Raw genomic sequence first — 19431 nt, 5'->3', positions numbered from 1 at the left:
CAGGAGGCAGTGACAGAGTCTGGCAGAGTTACCCAGGGCTGAGCATCCAAATGGCTCCCAAAACACAGTTTCAGTCACTCAGTTGGAAAAGAACAAAGAAGCAGTCAACCCTGAAGGTAAGCTGAAGAAGCTCAATCACTCATACTCGCTTGGTTTTTTTTTCATAAATAACATGCAGATTAGCTTCTAAATTAGACATTTTCAGATGAGTCAGTAACACTTCCAGCGTGCCATTCCAACAACTTTGCCAAAAAGAAGAAGAAAAAGAAGGGGAAAAAAAGCCATTGCAAGCACGATCACAGAGACTTACCTGGTGTGGAGAGCTGTGAAGAGAGGAACGAGTGAAAAAACAAACCACCCCGTGCCGTCACAGCGAAGCCCCGCATGCATGCCACAAACACAGATGTCAAAAAGCCGCAAACTGTCCCGGAACAAACAGAAGACTGCCCCCGCCCACCCCGACAACCAAGCAGCGCGGACACAGAAATAGAAAAAAAGGCGGCACACCAGGGAAGGTGGAATACCATAACAACACGTGGAACATATTGTTACACTATTCCACCCACCTTAACTGTGAACCCTTGGGTGTAGCTACTCCGTAGCCTTTGGAGTCCAAGTTGCCTCCGACTTTCATTGTGTCGCAGGGCTTGCGCTGCTCTGTGTACTCATTCATGGTGGACTCCAGCAGGAAGGCGTATTTCCCCTTGGACTTGCGGACGCGCGCCACCCCCTCCGCGGTGGTCTTGGTGAAGACGGTGGGCTCGGCGGACTTCATGTAGCCCCACATCTTCTCGTAGACGGCGATCTTGGACCGCTGCGGGGGGGGTTTTGGGAGGGTTGCAGGTTCAAAGGCAGACGTGGTGTGAGAGATGCAGAGTGAACATTCAAATGCGACACAGAGATCTATGAGCAATTCTGAGGTAAGCAGAGTTTGTGATTAAATGTATTGAGACGGCTGAACTGTACTGAAAAGAAGTGGCGCAATCCTGCTCTAGATTGTATTTCACTTCATTCTGATTTTAGTACAATTCCTTTAACTGTCATTAATGCAAGGAAAGGAAAGAAAATGATCTAAAAGGGTCAATAACTGGTCTACTTCTGGAACATTCCTGACTGAAATATCTGCCTTTGAGATTTTATCCTCCTAATACTTCAACACATTTGTTGATTGACTCAATAGAGTCGTAGCCAAAGATCGGATCCAAAGTCCATGAAAAATAACGTTTATGTCTTGGACTGTCCAACTCCAAGCACTAAAAATAAAAGTGCCACTTGTAGACGTGAGATGAGGCTGTTTTTCTACAAGTAGAAAATATATAGGCTACTGCTCTATTTAAGGATAAACTCACTACTGACGAATCTTTTTAAAGGATATTATTGCATCATTACAAAAAATGGTCTGTTCCACCCCAGAAATACAGTGTTTCGAGCCTCCAGTTAATTCTGCATGGGCCTTAAAGATGGGAGAAGAACTCTGATCAAACCTTCAACTTGAACCCCGGCGGCACTGCCGAGACTGAGATCAAAGCTTCGAAGCTGTGTTTACGTTTCATTAAGACGGACACTTCAGGGCCGACACAGTGTGTGCATTATGCATGCATTCAGATTAGCAGTCTGTGGGTTCAGGGACGCCACTTCCATCAGGTCTGGGTTTTTTTTTTTTTTTTTGTGTCTGTTCCTGCACTTCATGACATGCGAAGCAAAGACTGCTGAGCGAAGTTAAAATGAAAGAGCTACACGTCGCTTCAGCTCAACTCATTCCTGCCTGGAGCGTCATGCAGCCCTTAAAGATAATAAATATATCACCATGAGAACAATAAAAGTCTGCGAGGGTTATTATTCTCTATCGCCTGCAAGTATTTAGAAGACGTTGCGTTGCAGCCTGTCATCATTCAGGACATGGGATTCAAATGAGATTAAAGTATTTGTCACACATCTGCAGTTTTTCCCCCACAAAGACAAGTTTCTGCCAAAAACAAGTGATTTTGTTGCTTGGACTAACCCACATGAAGCAAACAGAGTCCCGTGTTTTCACCAGATGCTCCAGTTTTGTTTTGGCTCAAATGTGGAACAAAAACAAGCTTTTTTTTTTTTTCTTTCCAGCATTTTTTGTTCCAACTTTTCTTCTTCAGGTAAAACAGATTTCTGCAAAATAAGCATCTTTTTATCTTTTTTCGAAAAAATAAAACAAAAAACCCCAAAATGAACCTGTGTGGTCAGTGTGAAAGCAATAATCTCTGGACTTTGCTTTGCATTGTGGGATGTATCGTCAAACATCAAACCGCCAGATTTATCTCTCGCGGTGTGTTTCCCTCACTACCAGAGCGAAAGCCGGACTTTTCAATCTCAGTCCTTCCCAGAGCGACTCACCCTGAAGAACTCTTTAGTGGAGCCGGAGTCCAGAGTACCGTAGGCGATGTCGGTCTGCTTGGCCAGATCCTCGGCGCTCTCGATGGGCGACACCATCCTCTCCACGGTGAGGAAGGCGGCCAGGTTAGCCGTGTAGGACGAAATGATGATGAGGGTGAAGAACCACCACACCCCCCCCACGATTCGCCCCGACAGCGACCTGAGGAAAAAAAAAGGAGGGGAAAGAGGAGGAACACACCCGGGATGGGAGAAGGACGTGAAGAGGATGAAGAAGATAAAAAAAGAAGAAGAAGAAGAAGCGGGAGAGAAGGGTTGGAAATAGGAATGTGGAATTTGGATAAAAAAAGAAGGGATAAAGAGACAAAAAAAGTCCGTTAGAAGTGGAAAATACAGCAGAAAGAGACACAATGAGACACGATGGAGAGAACAGAAGGTCACACTGTAGGGACCAACGATGCCGACGTTGAACCACAAGGTGGAGCTGTGACAACACTCAAACCCGCCGCAGCAGTTATCGCCCCTCATTAGTGGCGACTGCCTCTTAAGAAACGAGAACGATAATAAAAACAACCCCACATTAGTGTTGAGCAGCTTTGATAAAGGAGAGGTGTCGGCTACCTCTCCCTCCTTCCTCATCCCCTCTTTTTGTTTACTGATAGGATGAAAAGAGCTGCGGGTCCCCCGGCCGGTGTGGCGGCGGCGGCGGCGGCGGCCGCGGCTGTTCTTTTCTTGTTCTTTCGCTCGGGGGAGACAGATAGCTCGCTGCTCAGGAGCAGCGGAAGGTCGTGAGGAGAATCTTAAACCATAAATGCTGCATTGAGGAGAACAAACAAGATCTCCCCTTGGTGCAAATCAAACAGCGGAGGATACAAAACCCCCAGGCCTCCGTGTCAGATGGAGAGAGAGAGATGGGGAATATGAGGGAGGGAGGAGGGGGACAGGCATCTGCAACACTCGCTGTTTTCTTGGCTGGTGTGTTCACCATGTCTTATTGCAATCTGGATGTATTCCATTATTCCCAACACACACACAGACACACATAAAAAGAAAAACGGTGGCAGCATCCCAAAGCTCAAATGACTGAAAACTCAATGACACTACAGAAAACCCTCCACTAATTCTCCCCTTTGGCCCAATTCTTGAACCCCGTTGAAGAACTCACAATCAGCACTGCTAAATGACATTCTGAACAGACACAGGCAGAGCGGGAGGTTTTGCCGACGCGCCGTCACACCTCGGTTTTTCTCGCTCCGTACCGATGAAAGTGGCCGCGGCGTTGCTGCAGCGGGGAGCATCTCCTCTCCACAAGCAGGGAAACTTTACCCATGAAATAGACTTATTGATGTATTAGCTCGGGATTTGAATACAAATGACTCTCTTTTTTTTCCCGGCGCTCACTCCGTTTCCCTCCTCCTTTGAGCGCAGACAATTTAAGTGTAAAATAATGAGTAGAGAGGTGGAGGGCGCGCGGGATGAGATGCACGGTCCCGTCCCCTCTTTCGTCTCGCCTTCCTTATTTTCCCACCTGCCAACAATTCCCTATCAAGCCGTCTCCATCTATCTCTCACTGGATTTATTTTCCACAGCATCAGCAGTGGATGGAGGGAGTGTAATAATGGGACCAGAAGAGGATAGTCTCTCTGCGCTGTGTGTTTGCTGGCTGATACCACTGACTTTGATCCACAGTGACACACTGCTGTGTCTTGATGGGGCTGCAGTAAACAGAGGGAGAGGGGGAGGGGGTGGCAGAGGAAGCCCAGCGTTGGGAGTTTGGGTAATTTTCAAGTCAAGTCAGTGACAGAAAGCTTCATCCGTCTTCTACACGGCTTCACCATCGTCAGGTGGCGTCACGCTGGGTGGTACGACACTGTCAGGTCAGCAGCCACACCACAAATGTGTTTTTCTTTTTTCTAGTTGACTATGGATTCTATGACTACTATTCAGCATCAGTGTCACTGTCTTGGTTTGGAAACCTTCCCTTGAAAGAAAGGAACTCTCTCAATCAGATAATTAAACGGGCTCATCGGTTGATCGGCGAGTCACAGCTGTGATTAGAGTCGCTGTATAACAGGCAGTTGCAGCGACTGACCAGCTCCACAGCCAGAGAGCTCCAGCTCCCGCCATCTGGACGGAGATCTAACCTCTCCAGATCTAAAACCACATGATCTAAAACCACACGCTATAGGAGCAGCTTTGTTCCTGCTGCCGTTTCTCACTTCACTTCTGGGTCTTACAGAAGCCTGTTCTTGTTTTACCTTTTTATTGTCCTTTTATTTTGTAATCATGCTTTGATTTTGGCATTTTAGTGGTTCTTCTATGTCATTTATTTAGTCACTCTTCCAAATAAAGTAAACTTCATCTTGAACGTCAGTAACCCCTTACTGTATCAGTCAAGTGACCACATCTAGTGGAATTTCTTATTCCAGCCTGCATCTTACCTTCTTAACCTTAAAACTAACAATGATAAGCAAATCAAAGTGGAGCTGGACACTGAGGTCGATTTATCCTCTTCAGGATTTCTAGATTTGTGACACTTTAGCTTCACATTTCCATAAGACCATAAAAAATTATGCTTTTCCCCTTGTGCGCCATATTCAATGATAAGCACATAAAATATAAATGTAAATTAGAATTATGTCATATAAATATATGGTTATAGATGTATGGTTACATTTTTAATTAACACCTAAATGTGCAATTATTTTGCAATTTTTAGTACTTATTGTCAACAATATGTTGTTCAGTCTTTCAGCATTTTTTTCACTCCTGTTTTTCTCTCAGAAGATGCAAATGTCTGAAAGCATTTTTTTTTTGCTCCAAACTCATGTGAGCTCAGCTGTGCACGCACACATTTGATCCAATTTCACAGCAGAAAACAGCAGTTCGTTGTAATTGTTCGAAACCATCGATTGCAGAGGGTTGATTTATATTTTGCGAGCAACAGCAATCAGCTGTTCATCACAGTGAAATAAGCCGATATTAGCTATGCGATCGCTTGTCCATCACAGGGCGAAACACCTGCGATTAACAGACCATTATTATTCTTGGAAGAAAACAATCAATGCAAAAGAGGGAAAAAAAACTCCTGGTTTATTGCTTTATTGAATCCGAAAGCTGCCGTTCTGTTGTCTGTTTGAAGCGCAGACTTCCTGGAGTGTTTGTCTATTTTTCAATTAGTGTTTATTTGTGCTGCTATTTGAATTCATGTATTTAAAACTTTGACAAAAGATGTTTTGTCTTCCAGTGATGGTCACCATATTTGAATATTTTGTGTTTTCAGTAGTGACAAAAACATCACGTTGGTAAAAAACATCCTGTTGGTGAGAGTATTGCAGCTGTCAATGCAGAACAAACACGCAAAAATCCACCAATATTGAGATATGAGGAGAAAAATTCTCAAGTTTGTGAGAAGCGAAGGTCAGCTCTCCGAGTTGCAGGAAATGCTGAATAATTTACATTTTTAGCAACACTACTGTGGTCATTACAAGTGTTTTTCTGCTCTGAAGGAGTGAAAATTTGTCTGGCTGCTGTGAAAAACAGCGGGGAGAACTTGACTGTAATGATGTATGAGCTCAGTTTTCCCACGAGTGGAGGAAACAAGAAACCCAGACAGGGAAAGTATTAGAAGAAATAAAGTGGAAACAAAAGCGAAATTGGCTCCAGCGCAGCGGTGATGGAATTGTTTGCAAAAGTCCAGTGAACCTCTGGGTATGGAGAATAATTAACTTGAATAAATAATGATCATTCCACCAATTACTGAGCGATTAGTCAGCGCTTTGTTCTGACCAGATAACTTAGTGAAGTTAAAATAATGTGCATTATTAACACTGGACAGGTGGAATACGGTTGGATATGAAGCTCATTTACAACAATTGGAGGTTATTATTCTTTGAATTCAATGCAGATAAAACACTATTAGTGCAATCCATTCAGTTAGATACTAAATGTGGCATTTTCCAATATATAATGTGTGAGTATGTGCTGTTCAAGGAATTTAAATCTCTGCTTTATAAGCAGCGGTGTGAAAATAATGCAGAATCTTTTTGATGCAACTGTGCAGGCATGGAAAAAGGCGATTTGGGTTTGAATATTTTACACCACAACACTGCTGGGACAAGCCGGCGTATGGAATATACTGTGCTTTTACTGCCGCCGTCACACACCGTTCAATAATTTTCTTGATGTGCAGCCACAAAAAGTGGCATTCAAAGGGGGAATATACGAGCGGGGCGCTTAAATACAAACCCAAAGATAATAAGCAACATGAAAGCAAAGCAAATCTCCCATCAGGATTAAATAGAATACGGTTCGTGTTAGCATTACTGACCAGTCAGTGAACCATCCAGCAAACTGTGATGTGAAGCACGGAGACTTTAAAGCTCCTCACATTCCCCACTTTTGCTCTTTTATTTCCTCTGATGTGGTGGGAAAAAAAAAAAAACCCACCAGAACATAAAAAGCTGCTGTCAGAGATGATTTTTGGCGCAGGGCGTGTGCTGGTTTTTCTACTATGGGATCTTTGCACCGCATTATAGAGGAGGTGAATGAGTGAAGGACGTGGAGAGAGAGGGACGGTGCTGACCTTGAGACGACCCTGAACAGATGAGGAGGTGCTTGTCTACTTATTTATAGCACAAACTGGAAAATACAGACCTCCAACTTTCTTTCATGGCCTCTATTTTGACAGTTTTCTTCATTTAAGGCTTGAAACTCAAATATTGCTGCAAACAAATCAAGCACTCAATAATCAATTGAAGTATTTAAAAAAAAAAAAGTGGAAATCAACCATATTTTAGGAGATTGGATGGTATCAGCACAATAATCCCCTCCCAATCTCTGGTTTTGTTAATGATAATCACAGCCAGAAAATCAGAAATGTGTTCGCAATTTTCTCTATAAATTGCACTGTAGGTGTTTTTTTATTTAAAGATTGACAGAAAGTGCAAATAAGAGGTGAAAGTTTTAACACTACTGCCTCCTTGTAATGAAAAAAAAAAACACAACATTGAACCATATTGATGCCAAATAATACACTTTAGTTGTCCTTACTTTATCTTTTATTGAACAAATAGATATGAACAGATATGACCACTTCCAACATTTTCGTAAAAACCAACTATTACGAGATAATAATAACCTGAGAATAACATATTTTTGGCGTTACACTAGAACATTTCTCCAACCAACCTGAGTGTTGAAATCCTCAGTTTCTGGATAGCTTATTAAGTGTTCAATGAAGGATTAATTTGTAAGGCCAGTTTACTTTTTCATGCTCTGAAAGCGAAACAATCATGAATAACTTTAAACCATCGCTGCACACTTGATGCTCTGCAAGGAGAAAAGTTCTAGTGGGAGATGGAAAGAGATAAGCTGCCGTGATCCCCGTGATTGATACCTGCCTGTGTGCTCAGATGACGGTCCTGGCATGTTCAGAGAGGCCTTCAGGGAGGCGATATACCAGCACAGATAACCCCGCCTCTTTATCTTCTACGTTCTGCAAAACCCGTCGCATTATCCACCCAGGAGATACAATCTGTAGGATTTCTCTGACATCGGATCATCCTGCCATGCCTGTCCAGCTTGAAGAAAGGTTTTTCGGTCGTATCAAAGGTTGATCTGCTCCTCTGGATTCATCTTTTTGATGTATTCGCCGAGTTTTAAAGGTTAATACAAGAAACTCTGCACATATAAATATAAAGCATGTTTATATTTCTCAGCAAAAGAGGCCAGTAATGCGAAGTGGGTTCAACATAGCCGGGATAACTCTCTGCTGCTAAATGTGGAGAAGGTTTGCATCTCCAAGCAAACACTTGGCATATGAAAGCTTTGTTTTGTCTTGAAGTGCATGCAAAATCCTGTCAGCGGTGACAGGGTGGCAACGGCAGGCTTAAAGTAACAAATGGCAATTGCAGGGGTTAATTTTTTTTTGCTTGAGACGACTATATCGAAGCAGGAAATGCGAAATTGGGGTTTGACTTTGAAGCCACAGATCACCACTGCCGACACAAGGAGAGCCTCCGGTACAGCCCATAATTTGCCCGAATCGTGCAACAAATCAGCCGAGTGTGAAGAAGGACAAGCACTGCTGACACGAGCAATAAGTGATGCAGCAGAGCGGCGGCGTGTCAGCCGGAGAACAAAGCTAATTACCATTGAACTGAGAGAATAATGGGAATCTCGCAGATAGCCCACTTGCAAGTCATTTTTCTCTTACAAACACAGCTATTGTTGGCTCCGATCCGCCACTCGAATTAAAAGTTCCTGCTCGTCGGAGGCCATCAGGAAATTTGCCATCAGTATGCACACACGGGCTAATCAGGACTAATCAAGCCAATCACGGCGTTCTCATTAGCTCGGCAGAGATGGAGCGGCCATGACTCAGCAGAAGAGACAAAGATAATCCATCTGGAGGGTCGAGGAGGAAGCGACTGAAAACACCTGGAACCGCCGTGACCAATTACACCTGGAGTGGCAGCCAGCTGCCTGGATATTTATATTGACATTTAGTGACTTGTGATGTGACATCCCGCAGTCTCAGGAGGAAACACTAGAATAACTTCACTTCCATTCATCGGGGATTTGTAGTCAATTAAAAAGACTATCATGTCACCATTTCATTTCAGCTCCCTTCTCCTGTTTCCACGGAGACATTACCATTGGAGACCCGGGGTATTAATCACTGAATTAATTATTATGGGCTGCCTTGAGGGAGCAGAAGGGGGTATTAACCCTTATTAAGGGAGAGAAAAAGAGAAAGAGAGAGGGAGAAAGTGAGAAGAGGAAGACGCTCTTTGCCATTTCCACCTCTGCCTTCCCTGTCGAAGGCCGTGTCACCAAATGAATAGAAGCATCGAGAGTGGGAGAGAAGCATTCCTCTGACAGGACACTGGTTCATGGAAGAGAAACGGCAAATGGAAGTGGTGTCGTGAAAAGCAAACTCAAGATCGAGAAGCTGCGTGAAGGAATCTATCTTTGTCTTCGCGTTCAGCAGCAGCTACTGGTGGTAGGTAGCACACAGATTATCTGATTTTAATCCGATCCGGTCTGGTTGAGGAAACATCCAGCCACTGCACTGACCAGCCACGATATGACCACCTCACTAATATGCCACGTTCTGCATGGATGCCAACTGTACATCTCAAGATGTTAGCGTTAGATCTGATAATCATCAACGCGACACGGGGCTTCGTGCAACAGTGTGCGTCGACATTCCTTCCTTGGTCCACTTTAGATAGATACTGACCTTTGCGTGCGGAAACGCCACGGAAAAGCTGCAGTTTGGAGAAATGCTCTGTCCCAGGTTATAATATGCCTCTTGTCAAATCCTTGAGCTTACCCATTTTTCCTTCTTTCGGCACATCGATTTTGAGGACAAAATGTTCACTTTGTGCCTAACACGTCCAAGAGTGACATACAAATGAAGTAACTGGTGATAGAATGAAGTTCAGGAATTACTGATGACCGATTTGGCAGAATTCACACAATGCTTTCTATTATTTTTCTACTAAAAAAATAATTGATTTAGTTTTTTTTTCTTAGTTTCAAATCAGCTTTAGTACTGTTATATAAACTTTGTCACTGGCTAATTTTGTCTCCCTATTACAAAAGTTTGAAGCTTAATTGTCAAATTTTTTTTTTAACCCCTTAACTAATTTTGAACACATTCAAGCTATCATGTGCATAAATCCAGTACATTCTGCACTGGTACTCCTTTTGTGAGGAGTTGCATGTTCTTCCTGAGCTTGTAATTCAAAGACTGGTGACTTAAACTTTCTAGAATTAAACTCCAAAGAACTCACGCTGAATAAGCTACCCCAAAAAACACTGGGAACTACGTCTCCAGCTCCCAAAAACATTCATTTAATCTGCCAGTGAGATAAATGGAGACTCCTCAAAGTTTTCGCTGATGTCTTGCATGCAGACCGGGGCCCCGCCGTCCCGCCCGCTCCCAGCTGTAACACACGAGCGAACGCCAGGGACCTCACCCCAAATTTGTCCCCTTCCCCTTTGCCCTTGTCATTTCCTTGGTGCTGTCTAATCTCCCCTGTGTGAAGGGATCTGCATGCTGCCCCGTCAGGCTAAACTGGAGTGGAAGCGCTCCGGGGCGTGTGTGTGTGTGTGTGTGTGTGTGTGTTGGTGGTGGTGGTGGTGGTGGGGGGGGGGGGGGTGTTCGCTGCTGATGGATTGGGAGAGGCCCGTGGGATTAGCAGTGACAGGTGGAAAGCACCAGGTACCACAGCCAGAGACAGAGAGGGTTGAAATGTAGACTTTTCATTCTGACGCCGACATTGTTGTGCAGCTCTAAAGTCCTTATCTACAGTACACAGGCTGAGATGCGGTGGTTATGGAGGGTGGGGGTGGGGGGGTGGGGTCTGCGCACGTGAACAAAGTGAGTGTACTTCTTCAATGAGTGCACTTAATCAAAGTCCCACGCCCTCTACAGGCTTCTCTATAGGTTGCTTACGTGTGGTCCACCTATAGTTTTGGGGGCGCTTTAATGTACGTCGGGATCCTCCGTCTCTGCTCTCCTCTGGTGATGGGGAGGCTGAAAGATACAGGCTGGTTTGGTCCTCCTTCCATCTCCTAAAAATCTTACCAACTCTATCGCAGTACAAGATCCATAAGGGCTTAAAACAGATAAAAGAAGTATTATATGAAAGACTTAAAATAACTATAGGAGCCATTATAACAGCAGCTTAAAATAACCCAAGCAAACCATCTGCGGGAACTTTAAGCTTGACAAAGCCATTCAAACAGCTAGGAAAGGCTTTGCAGAGAATGAGAAACCATCGAGAATTACAAGCTCTGCCAGTCGGCTTCACCGAGTCAGCAGAGAGAATGCAAATGCCAGACGACAGACAAGGAAGCCTGATCTTTGACAGAGAAACAAAGATCTCCTCCAGGCACGTGTTCAACTGTACAAGCCTAAATTCTCCAACCTTCCCCGTGCAGGTCTGCAGCCCCGAGGACGCTGCGCTTGGCTCTTTTAATTTGGACGAAAGGAGGAGAAGTCACGGGCGAGCAGTGAAAGGATTCGGGAGCGCCGACGCACAGATGCACAAGTTGAATGGCAACACCTGTCCAAGCTGACAGACACTGAGACAACCTAATTCCCTCACAGGCGGACAACACAGCGAGCGAGCGAGAGAGAGAGAGAGAGAGAGAGAGAGAGAGGGAGAGAGAGAGAGAGAGAGAGAGAGAGAGAAAATCGATGATAAGAGAGATACTCTATCTCCGACGCACACAGACACAAATACGCCACACCGACACACACAGCAGATGGATATCGCTGCACAGGTAGAGGCTGAGCACACACAGCTAGAGCAGCAACAACAACGGTACTACCAATCGGAAAGTTCTCAAAAAACTTAGAAAACTATAGTAACCATGCAAATTTACCAATATACCACATAATACTTGTAATCACTTATTTAAAGACTTACATAAGGATGGATGCGCTACTTTACGTGTGATGGATGAAATCTCACAGGGTATAAAACGTTAATCAAAGGGGTAGTTCAGCATTTTGGGAAACATACTTGTTTGTGGAAAGGAAAGAGTGCGAAGATTTGAAGGACTTTTCGTTCCCCCTTTGGTGAATTGTTCCAATAACTGGATTACCAAACCATTTGAAAGACTCCAACATGCCTCTTTCAAGATTAATTGCAGAGACTGTGGGTGGTAAATATACAAACAAGTGCACAACATTCCCTCACTTCAGGTTGCAGGGATCTTTTGCTCTAAAACAAGCAGCTTGAATTGAAGCGGTTTTCATTCTCTCGTATGCTCGTGTGGTGCAATTCTTGTACGCGTGGCTACTTTTGCAGCAGAGATCTACTAAAAGCAGGTGTTTTCATATCTTTTCATGGGCACATTTTATCAGCTGCACATAGAAAAATGTCTTACAATCAGCAGCAGCCAAACACCTGGTATGCAAACATGCATAATCTAACTGTGACGTATTGTATGTTTAAGGTGAAGACGTCACATATTTGTGTTTCATTTATTCTTCACTACAGAGTAACACTCACAGTACTAATGGGGCTTAAAAATAGCATTTCTCATGAAGTTCAATCCAAAACATGTCTCTTACTTGAAATAAAGACGTTAACTCTGAGAATAAGTGCAACGATTTTGCCTCATCTGCTAAATTTTGCTCACAGACAACTAACTATGATATTTAACCTATCAAAATTGGTTCTAAAGTTGAGGTGAAACATAAAATTATTTTTTAGTGTGATGGATGTTAGTTTCAAGCACTATTTCTTGTCAGTTTCCAGAGGTGCTTTTTAAACTGGTGAATTGTTTCGTCCTTCAGACAAAGTTTGAACGGTAATAGTAATCCATGAGCTTTTTTTTTTTTTAACATTATGTCAAAGTCAGATTAAACATTTCAATCGATGGTGAACATATGCCAACTCCATTTCCAAAAAGACTGAATTATTCCCCTAAACTCAAATCACTATAATCTTAAAAACACAAATGTAAATAACTTGCTTAAATCAATTGTCAATTATGAGATTTTTATGCGCATGAAAAGTCCAGGTAACTTCTATCATACACATGCAAAAACATCCAAGTGACCTAAAAACCAGAGATACGGAATTTATTTCCAGCAATGCGGATATAAACTCGAGCATGAAGAACTAATGTGCCGGGTTTTTTTTTTTCCCCCCCGCTTCTGCAGAGCCGCCACAGAGTGCGGTTTGCCACAGCGGGGTGTCGAGACTTATTCGGTTTCCATTTGCGTCAATCAAACATGTTTGAAATAATGATGAAGGTCTTAACTGGATTGGCAGGCGAGAGGCTTAAGCACACCACGCTCACACAGAGTGTTGTGTGCCTAAAGCGCAAAGTCATCTGCATGATCATCCACGCCAATGCAGGCACGACCCGATCTGAAGTGATGGCGTATTGTGATTATAATTGGCCCGCAGGTCATGCAAAGTTAAGAGTGCAGACTCACACATGGAAAACTTGAGGAGAGTGTGTCTTACCTGGGGGAAATGTCACAGCCCTGCTGCATGAAGGCGCCCAGGGAGAACCAGAGGGAGTTGAAGATGCCAAACTCATTGGGGGGCTGGTCGCTTGGCGGACCGTCGGTGCCCTCTTCGGGCTCCTCGGTGTGCCATTCGTACGGGCTGAAGCGGCTGACCAGGAAGAGCACCACGCTCACGCCGATATAGGCAAACACGATGCACATCCAGATCTCGTAGGCCAACGGGTCCAGGAAGGAGAACACCCCGGGTTTGGACTTTTGGGGCTTCTTGATCATGATGGAAATGCCCAGAGACATGAAGGGCTTGGAGAAATCAATCACCTCCTCCCGGACCAGCGTGATAGTCAAAGGGGCCACAGCGATTTCCGCTTTCTGTGGGGAATTCAGATGAAGAGGTATTTGATGAGACTCCCAGAAAGCAACTCCAAACCCAAAATGATGACAGATAAACAAATGCAAATGATGGATGATCTCTCTGAGCCGAGCCCCGCAGCAAACAAACACCGTTTAGTCACAGATATGACATCCCCGAGGCCTAAAGCCAGGCAGCCATCAGACAACAGAACAACAATTACCCAATTTCTCCTTCTTCGGCTGGTGTCATTGTCATTCATGACATTGTTCACATCGTGAATTTCTCCCCTCTGCTGAGCAAATCTCTGAGCGATGAAGTTTAGATGGCAGCCGAATTCATCACAGAGTGATCAAGTTATAGGACCGAGGGAGAAAAAGGGGGGAGAAATTGAAAAAAGGGAATTCTGAAAATCTTTCCTAATGCTCAAAGGCTTAGCTGAAACTGCAGGGGAATCAGCAGGGAGGATAAAATAATGTGTCAGGGAAATATGCTTACAGCATAAAAAGGCAGGAAAAAGGGAGACGCAGCCACCTCGGAGGTTTGCAGCTGCAGAAAAGTGCCTGGCGGCTCGCTGAAAATCCACAAACCAGATTACGGTTTGTGACTTAGTTACACTCGTGACCTGGGCTGCCTGGCTTGGGAGCAAAGGGCTTAATATCAGCAAGAATTTAAAGTTTTATTACGACCATCTGACGCTCTGAGGAGGTGGGAGACCAGAAAAACAGGGGCGGGAGGAAAACAAAGAGAGAGAGAGAGATTTAAGTTCTTTCATCCTCAGCAAAATGCACTAAGATGACAGCCCCGGGGCGTTTAGCGTGCGCTCAAATACGAGGCAGGTTAAAAGTAGGCAGGGCTTTAGTGTCTGCGCGGGTCTTTTCAGGCAGAGCTGCAGAGACGGGGATGGTCTCAGAGCCAAGTAGAGGAGGAAGCGCCGACAGTTTTCATGTTCTCAGGGAAAGCCCAGAGCCTTCCCCCCCGACCACACAGCCTACACACACACTCACATTTTATAGATCTTTAACACACACTCCACTCACTGATGTCGTTCACTTTCTTCCCAAATCTCACATGTTTTACTTAAAAAAAAAAAAAAAAAAAAAAAAAGATCATCAGAGATTTAAAAGCGGTGGCCTGAATTCTTCTTTCAGGTCGTTTTGGGGAAAACTTTAACAGGAATCTGTTACTCTCAAAGACAGACGTTCAATTCACTCATGCATCCGAGAAAAATCACCAGTTTTACCTCCAAAGTAATAATTAAAACCTTGAATTAGATTCCAAAATGTGCAGGTGGCCAGTGGAAGTCGAGCTGAAATTGGTGTTTACTCGTGTTTGTGTTTGCGAGCAGAGACACTCTGGATCACCTGAACTGCGGATCGCCTGGATAAGAGCTGTACTTGGACAAAAACACAGTATTTACCTGAAATTTCATGTTAAGGGTTTTATACTGAGGTAATTTCACCTCCTGTGTCTTCCAGTCAGAGCCAAGCTCTCAGACTGGATGTGACTCTGCTCTCGGTGCTTGTTAAAGAGATGAAAACAGGTGAGAACCGAGCTGCACTTTCTCGCTCTCTCCTTTCTTTTTTCTTTTTTTTTTTTTTTGACCGTCCTGGTTAGTCTTTACACCTAAAGTGCACTGTACTGCTTGATCAGTCCTGACACATCCCGAACTCAGTCTCCGCTCGCGCTCGCTGCTTCACGGTGAGTCACGGAGAGGTACGAAAGAGATGCGGGCGAGAAAAATGCCGCTTTGTGAAAACGCCACTTATCTCATCACAAGAAAAGACCCAAAAATGTAGTTCTGTCAGTGTATATTTTAAGCAAAAAGGCAGAGACACAAAAAGGATCATCCTTCATTTAGTAAGATATTCAACAGGTTGATGAAGAAGAAGAGCAATTTTGGACAATGTGTCATGAATAAATTTATATTTTATAATAAATAAGCTTAACGTAAAATCAAAAATATAACAAGTTCTAAACTTTCACTTAAGGTTCAAACTTTAGTTACATTTTAAAACAACCACAAGTGACTTTCAGATGATGAAAAACAAAGAACATTAGGAGGAGAGGCCACACCGAATGATAGAAGATTCAAAATTGAATTTGTTTCATTTGGACATTTTAAAAACATGAAAAGGTAAATTACTGTCTCCCGGGCCCAGCAATAACACGGTAATAAAGAAAGTATAATTTAAACTTGTAAGTACATTAAATTGTTCTTTTTCAAAATAATGAAAAACATAAATACTAATTATTGCAAGAAATTGTGATAATAGCTTGGAATGCTGTGTCTCAGTTTGGTTATTGAGCCTCCAAAAGTCAACACAAAATCTCCAGTTACCTGCTTTTCAGAAACGTTCCAGTTAAAACTTCATTTATTCTGTGGTTCATTTATTTCAGGACTTCCATCCTTGCATTTTATCTTCATTTAAAACCCTCCAAACTCCCACCAAACGTCATCTCTGAGATTCTTTAACAAGCTCCACACCTCCGCCTCGCCTCCTTTTTAACCCCTCCCAGAGTGCCGCAGTAATGCTCCGATAATCCCCCCCCCCCCTTCCTGCAGACATGAACACCGCCAGAGACCCTTTCAGTTGGGCTTAATTAGCTGCACCGCAAACACAGGAGCAAAGGTGATCCAGAGAGAATAAAAAATAAATACAGCTTCTTTTTGACATTCTCTAAATAAGATTTCAACTGTATAGAAAACCAGACTTTTCCAGATTTCTTTCCTTTTGATGAAAATGATTTTATCTGGTTTGGTGATAATTCTTTGTTTTTATGTTTCTGTGGTTATGATGATGTTATTGTAATTACTGTTACTGTGGTTATTATTTATTATTATTATTATTATTATTATTATTATTATTATTATTATTATTATATTCATATATATTCTTTGTTGTTTTAGAGGCCAGTTATTTTTGTGTCTGTTATCATGGAGGGAGTGGTGGTTGATGTTGTGGTGTTTTTTTTTTAATGTAATGTAATTCAAATAATTTTTCTTGGTAAGCTGCTGTAAATAATCCTGAACACTTCAGACAAAGATGTTCCACATTATCTTTACAACAGCTCAAACAGCTCGAAACACGTTTTATTCAATAAATCAAATCAATTTATAGACTTTCTGCTTGACGTTTGATTGAACTGCAATGATTCATTTTCTTGATATTTTCCGCTTTTGATACCAATTTTTGTTCTACAAACGTATTGTTCGGCTAACAGACTGGAAGAAGGCGCAGCGTTGTCTGTGTATCATCATGATTTCTAGTGACAGCATGAAATTACAGCCTGAGTGTGGTGACTCATACGAGATAAAAAGTGACTTTCTGTGAATAATGAAAAGAAGGGAAACAGATGTTCTCACCCCGTACACCAGCTCCCCGACCATGCCGTTCCAGATCTTCGTCTCCGGGTCCCTGGCGCCGTACTTCCCGTCGGGGACGATGGAGATCTTGTACTTGATGCCGATGTGTTTGGCGATCTCCGAGGCGAGGTCCACGCAGTAACCCTCGTACTGGTCGTTCCCCTCGAACGTCTCGTGGTTCTTCTTGAGCATCACGTACGGACCCTCCTACACAGGGGAGAATAAAGTTCTAAAATAAAAAAAAATTTAAAGCTTCGCCACTCAAGATATTACAGGAAAAAAAAAAAATCAAAATCACTTAAGCAGACGTCTCTCCAGAGCTGGAGTGTCCCCCTTCAGCTTGCCGTCTGCCCTCCGACAATGAGCACTTAACCTCTACAGCATCATGTCTTTCATTGGAGAAATGGACAATATTTCACTTCCAGCACTTAACTGGAGAATTAAACACTTTACAAGCTGTTCTGAATCACAGAACTAACTGCATGCATTTGGTCCTAACTCGTTTTTGCTTGTTGCAGATTAAATATGTCCTTTTTAATATTTGATCTCCTTCCTCCTCATCATACACCATCAATCTGAAATCAACTCCAGCAGGAAAATGATTTACAGTGTCAAAGGTCATACCCATTCTGATTGAATCCTTCTCCTGTCTGTGTATAAACTCTACGCAGCCTTATATAACACACTGTAAGTGAGAATATGTGCTTCAAAAACAAGACATGTGAAGGACAAAGTTTAAAAAAGAGGGCAGATTTATTATTAATCAAGCAATTCAGATGCAAAAGAACATTTTTTTGATCATTATCAGACACTTTGAGGTGAAATCATGTCAGAACAGAGCACATTCTCCTATTTTATTAATTTTTCTTAAACAAATGATCAACTGTAAAGAAATGAAGTCTTACTAAATGCATAAGAAATTAAACCCTCAAATGTTTTCAGAATCAAAGGTGAAGCTGTTCATTTTGTGTTGAGCTCACATCCCCGCCCCGGCAGGTGGAATCCCAGCATCCTCCAGCGCTCTCAATCAAAAACACTTTGCCACTGACCCATCCAAACCCACACTCAGCCAATCGCGAGGCGCCCGACGGGCTTCTGGGAGTAATTTGGGGTTCAGTGTCTCCCTGAAGAACACTTCAGGAGTGGACAGGAGGAGCCGAGGATCAAACCGCCGACCCGGTGATTAGTGAGCGACACGCTCTGCTTCCTCGCGCTCAGAAGGCGGGAGGCGGCGGGATGAAAGAGGGAGCGGTCGAATTAATGCCGCCTTGGTTGTGCTCTTAAAGACTCGTCTCAGGACGGCTGAGGGCAACTTATTTATTTATTTATCCATTTATGTAATTAAACATGGTACCATGATCTCAGGCTTCATGACGCTTATTTCTAAAGTTTTCTTCACCAGTATAGCAGCACTTCTTCAGGCATTCCTTTTAAACTGAAGTTAGGTCCGTCACATTAAAAGAAGGGAGAGTTAGGGACTGTTGGCTTCCGATACGTAAGGTGGAGGATCTCAAAGTGTCGGACCTTTCCTAACCTTTCTCTCGTCATAAAATGTAACTGTTATCACTTATTTTGATCCATATAATGCTAATAATGCTACTTTACAAGGTGATTTATTCATATTACATTGACAATAGCTACATTCAGTTTTCATGTAATAATTAAGAGTTTCACCCTCCGTTTATTTGTTTTTGTCATGATTTCACACCACTTAAAAGGAAAAGCCATCCCCAGAACCCTAGACTGGACTTTGAAGGGTTTTTGTGCCTCTCAGGGAATTCACCACCTCACAGATTGAAAGATTGAAAGATCACAAAACTGTGCGGATGATGATAACGGTGTTCTACTCATTGGTAAATCTCCATTTACCTTGATTCTATTGCATTCTGCTTGTGCAGCATCAGCATTTCCCAATCAAAACATCTTAATGTCTATTTATTTCAATATCACAGCAACCATATCTAACTTGTCATGTAATTTATTCCAAGACTTAGCAAGAATAAGCAGTAATCAATTAGAGGTTGGCGTTATTTTGTTCCCCGATTCAAACAACTGTAGTATAGTAAGTTATGCTATGACTTCTAAAACTCTTCTTTTTTGTTGCAGCTGCTGCCCAACTTAGACAAAATCCAACACTTTGCAGTGCAGCTTTAAATGGAATGACTTTTAACTGACTCCATAAGCGTCACATGGAGACGGCGTTGTACAACAAGTGAGGGACGCCTGTGCAATCACACTGACAGCCTCACGGCGGCTGCAGCGCAGGCAGGCGGAAGGAGCATCAAAGTGTTGGTGTTTGATACGCAGACTCAGAGAGAAGGGCGTAAAGCATGACCAAGCAGA

General features: G+C 43.1%; 1 protein-coding gene across 6 annotated transcripts in view; it reads right to left on the bottom strand.

Annotated features, from left to right (window-relative positions):
• The window catches only part of gria4b (glutamate receptor, ionotropic, AMPA 4b), a 124491-nt gene that overhangs the window by 9170 nt on the left and 95890 nt on the right, over positions 1–19431 (bottom strand). For all 6 annotated transcript variants that reach the window (XR_003932340.1, XM_030101691.1, XM_030101693.1 and 3 more), the window contains exons 10-13: positions 17089–17295; positions 13368–13741; positions 2371–2569; positions 567–814 (exon numbers count right to left, since the gene is read on the bottom strand). Coding sequence is in view for 5 of the 6 variants with exons in the window: in XM_030101691.1 (XP_029957551.1) it covers positions 567–814; positions 2371–2569; positions 13368–13741; positions 17089–17295 (1028 nt within the window). In the remaining variant the exon portion in view is untranslated. The remainder of the gene's footprint in view (positions 1–566; positions 815–2370; positions 2570–13367; positions 13742–17088; positions 17296–19431) is intronic.

This window comes from Salarias fasciatus, chromosome 10, assembly GCF_902148845.1.
Source record: "Salarias fasciatus chromosome 10, fSalaFa1.1, whole genome shotgun sequence".
NCBI lineage: Eukaryota > Metazoa > Chordata > Actinopteri > Blenniiformes > Blenniidae > Salarias > Salarias fasciatus.
The sequence above is the reverse complement of the archived record's forward strand: the minus strand, read 5'-3'. Positions and strand labels throughout refer to the sequence as shown.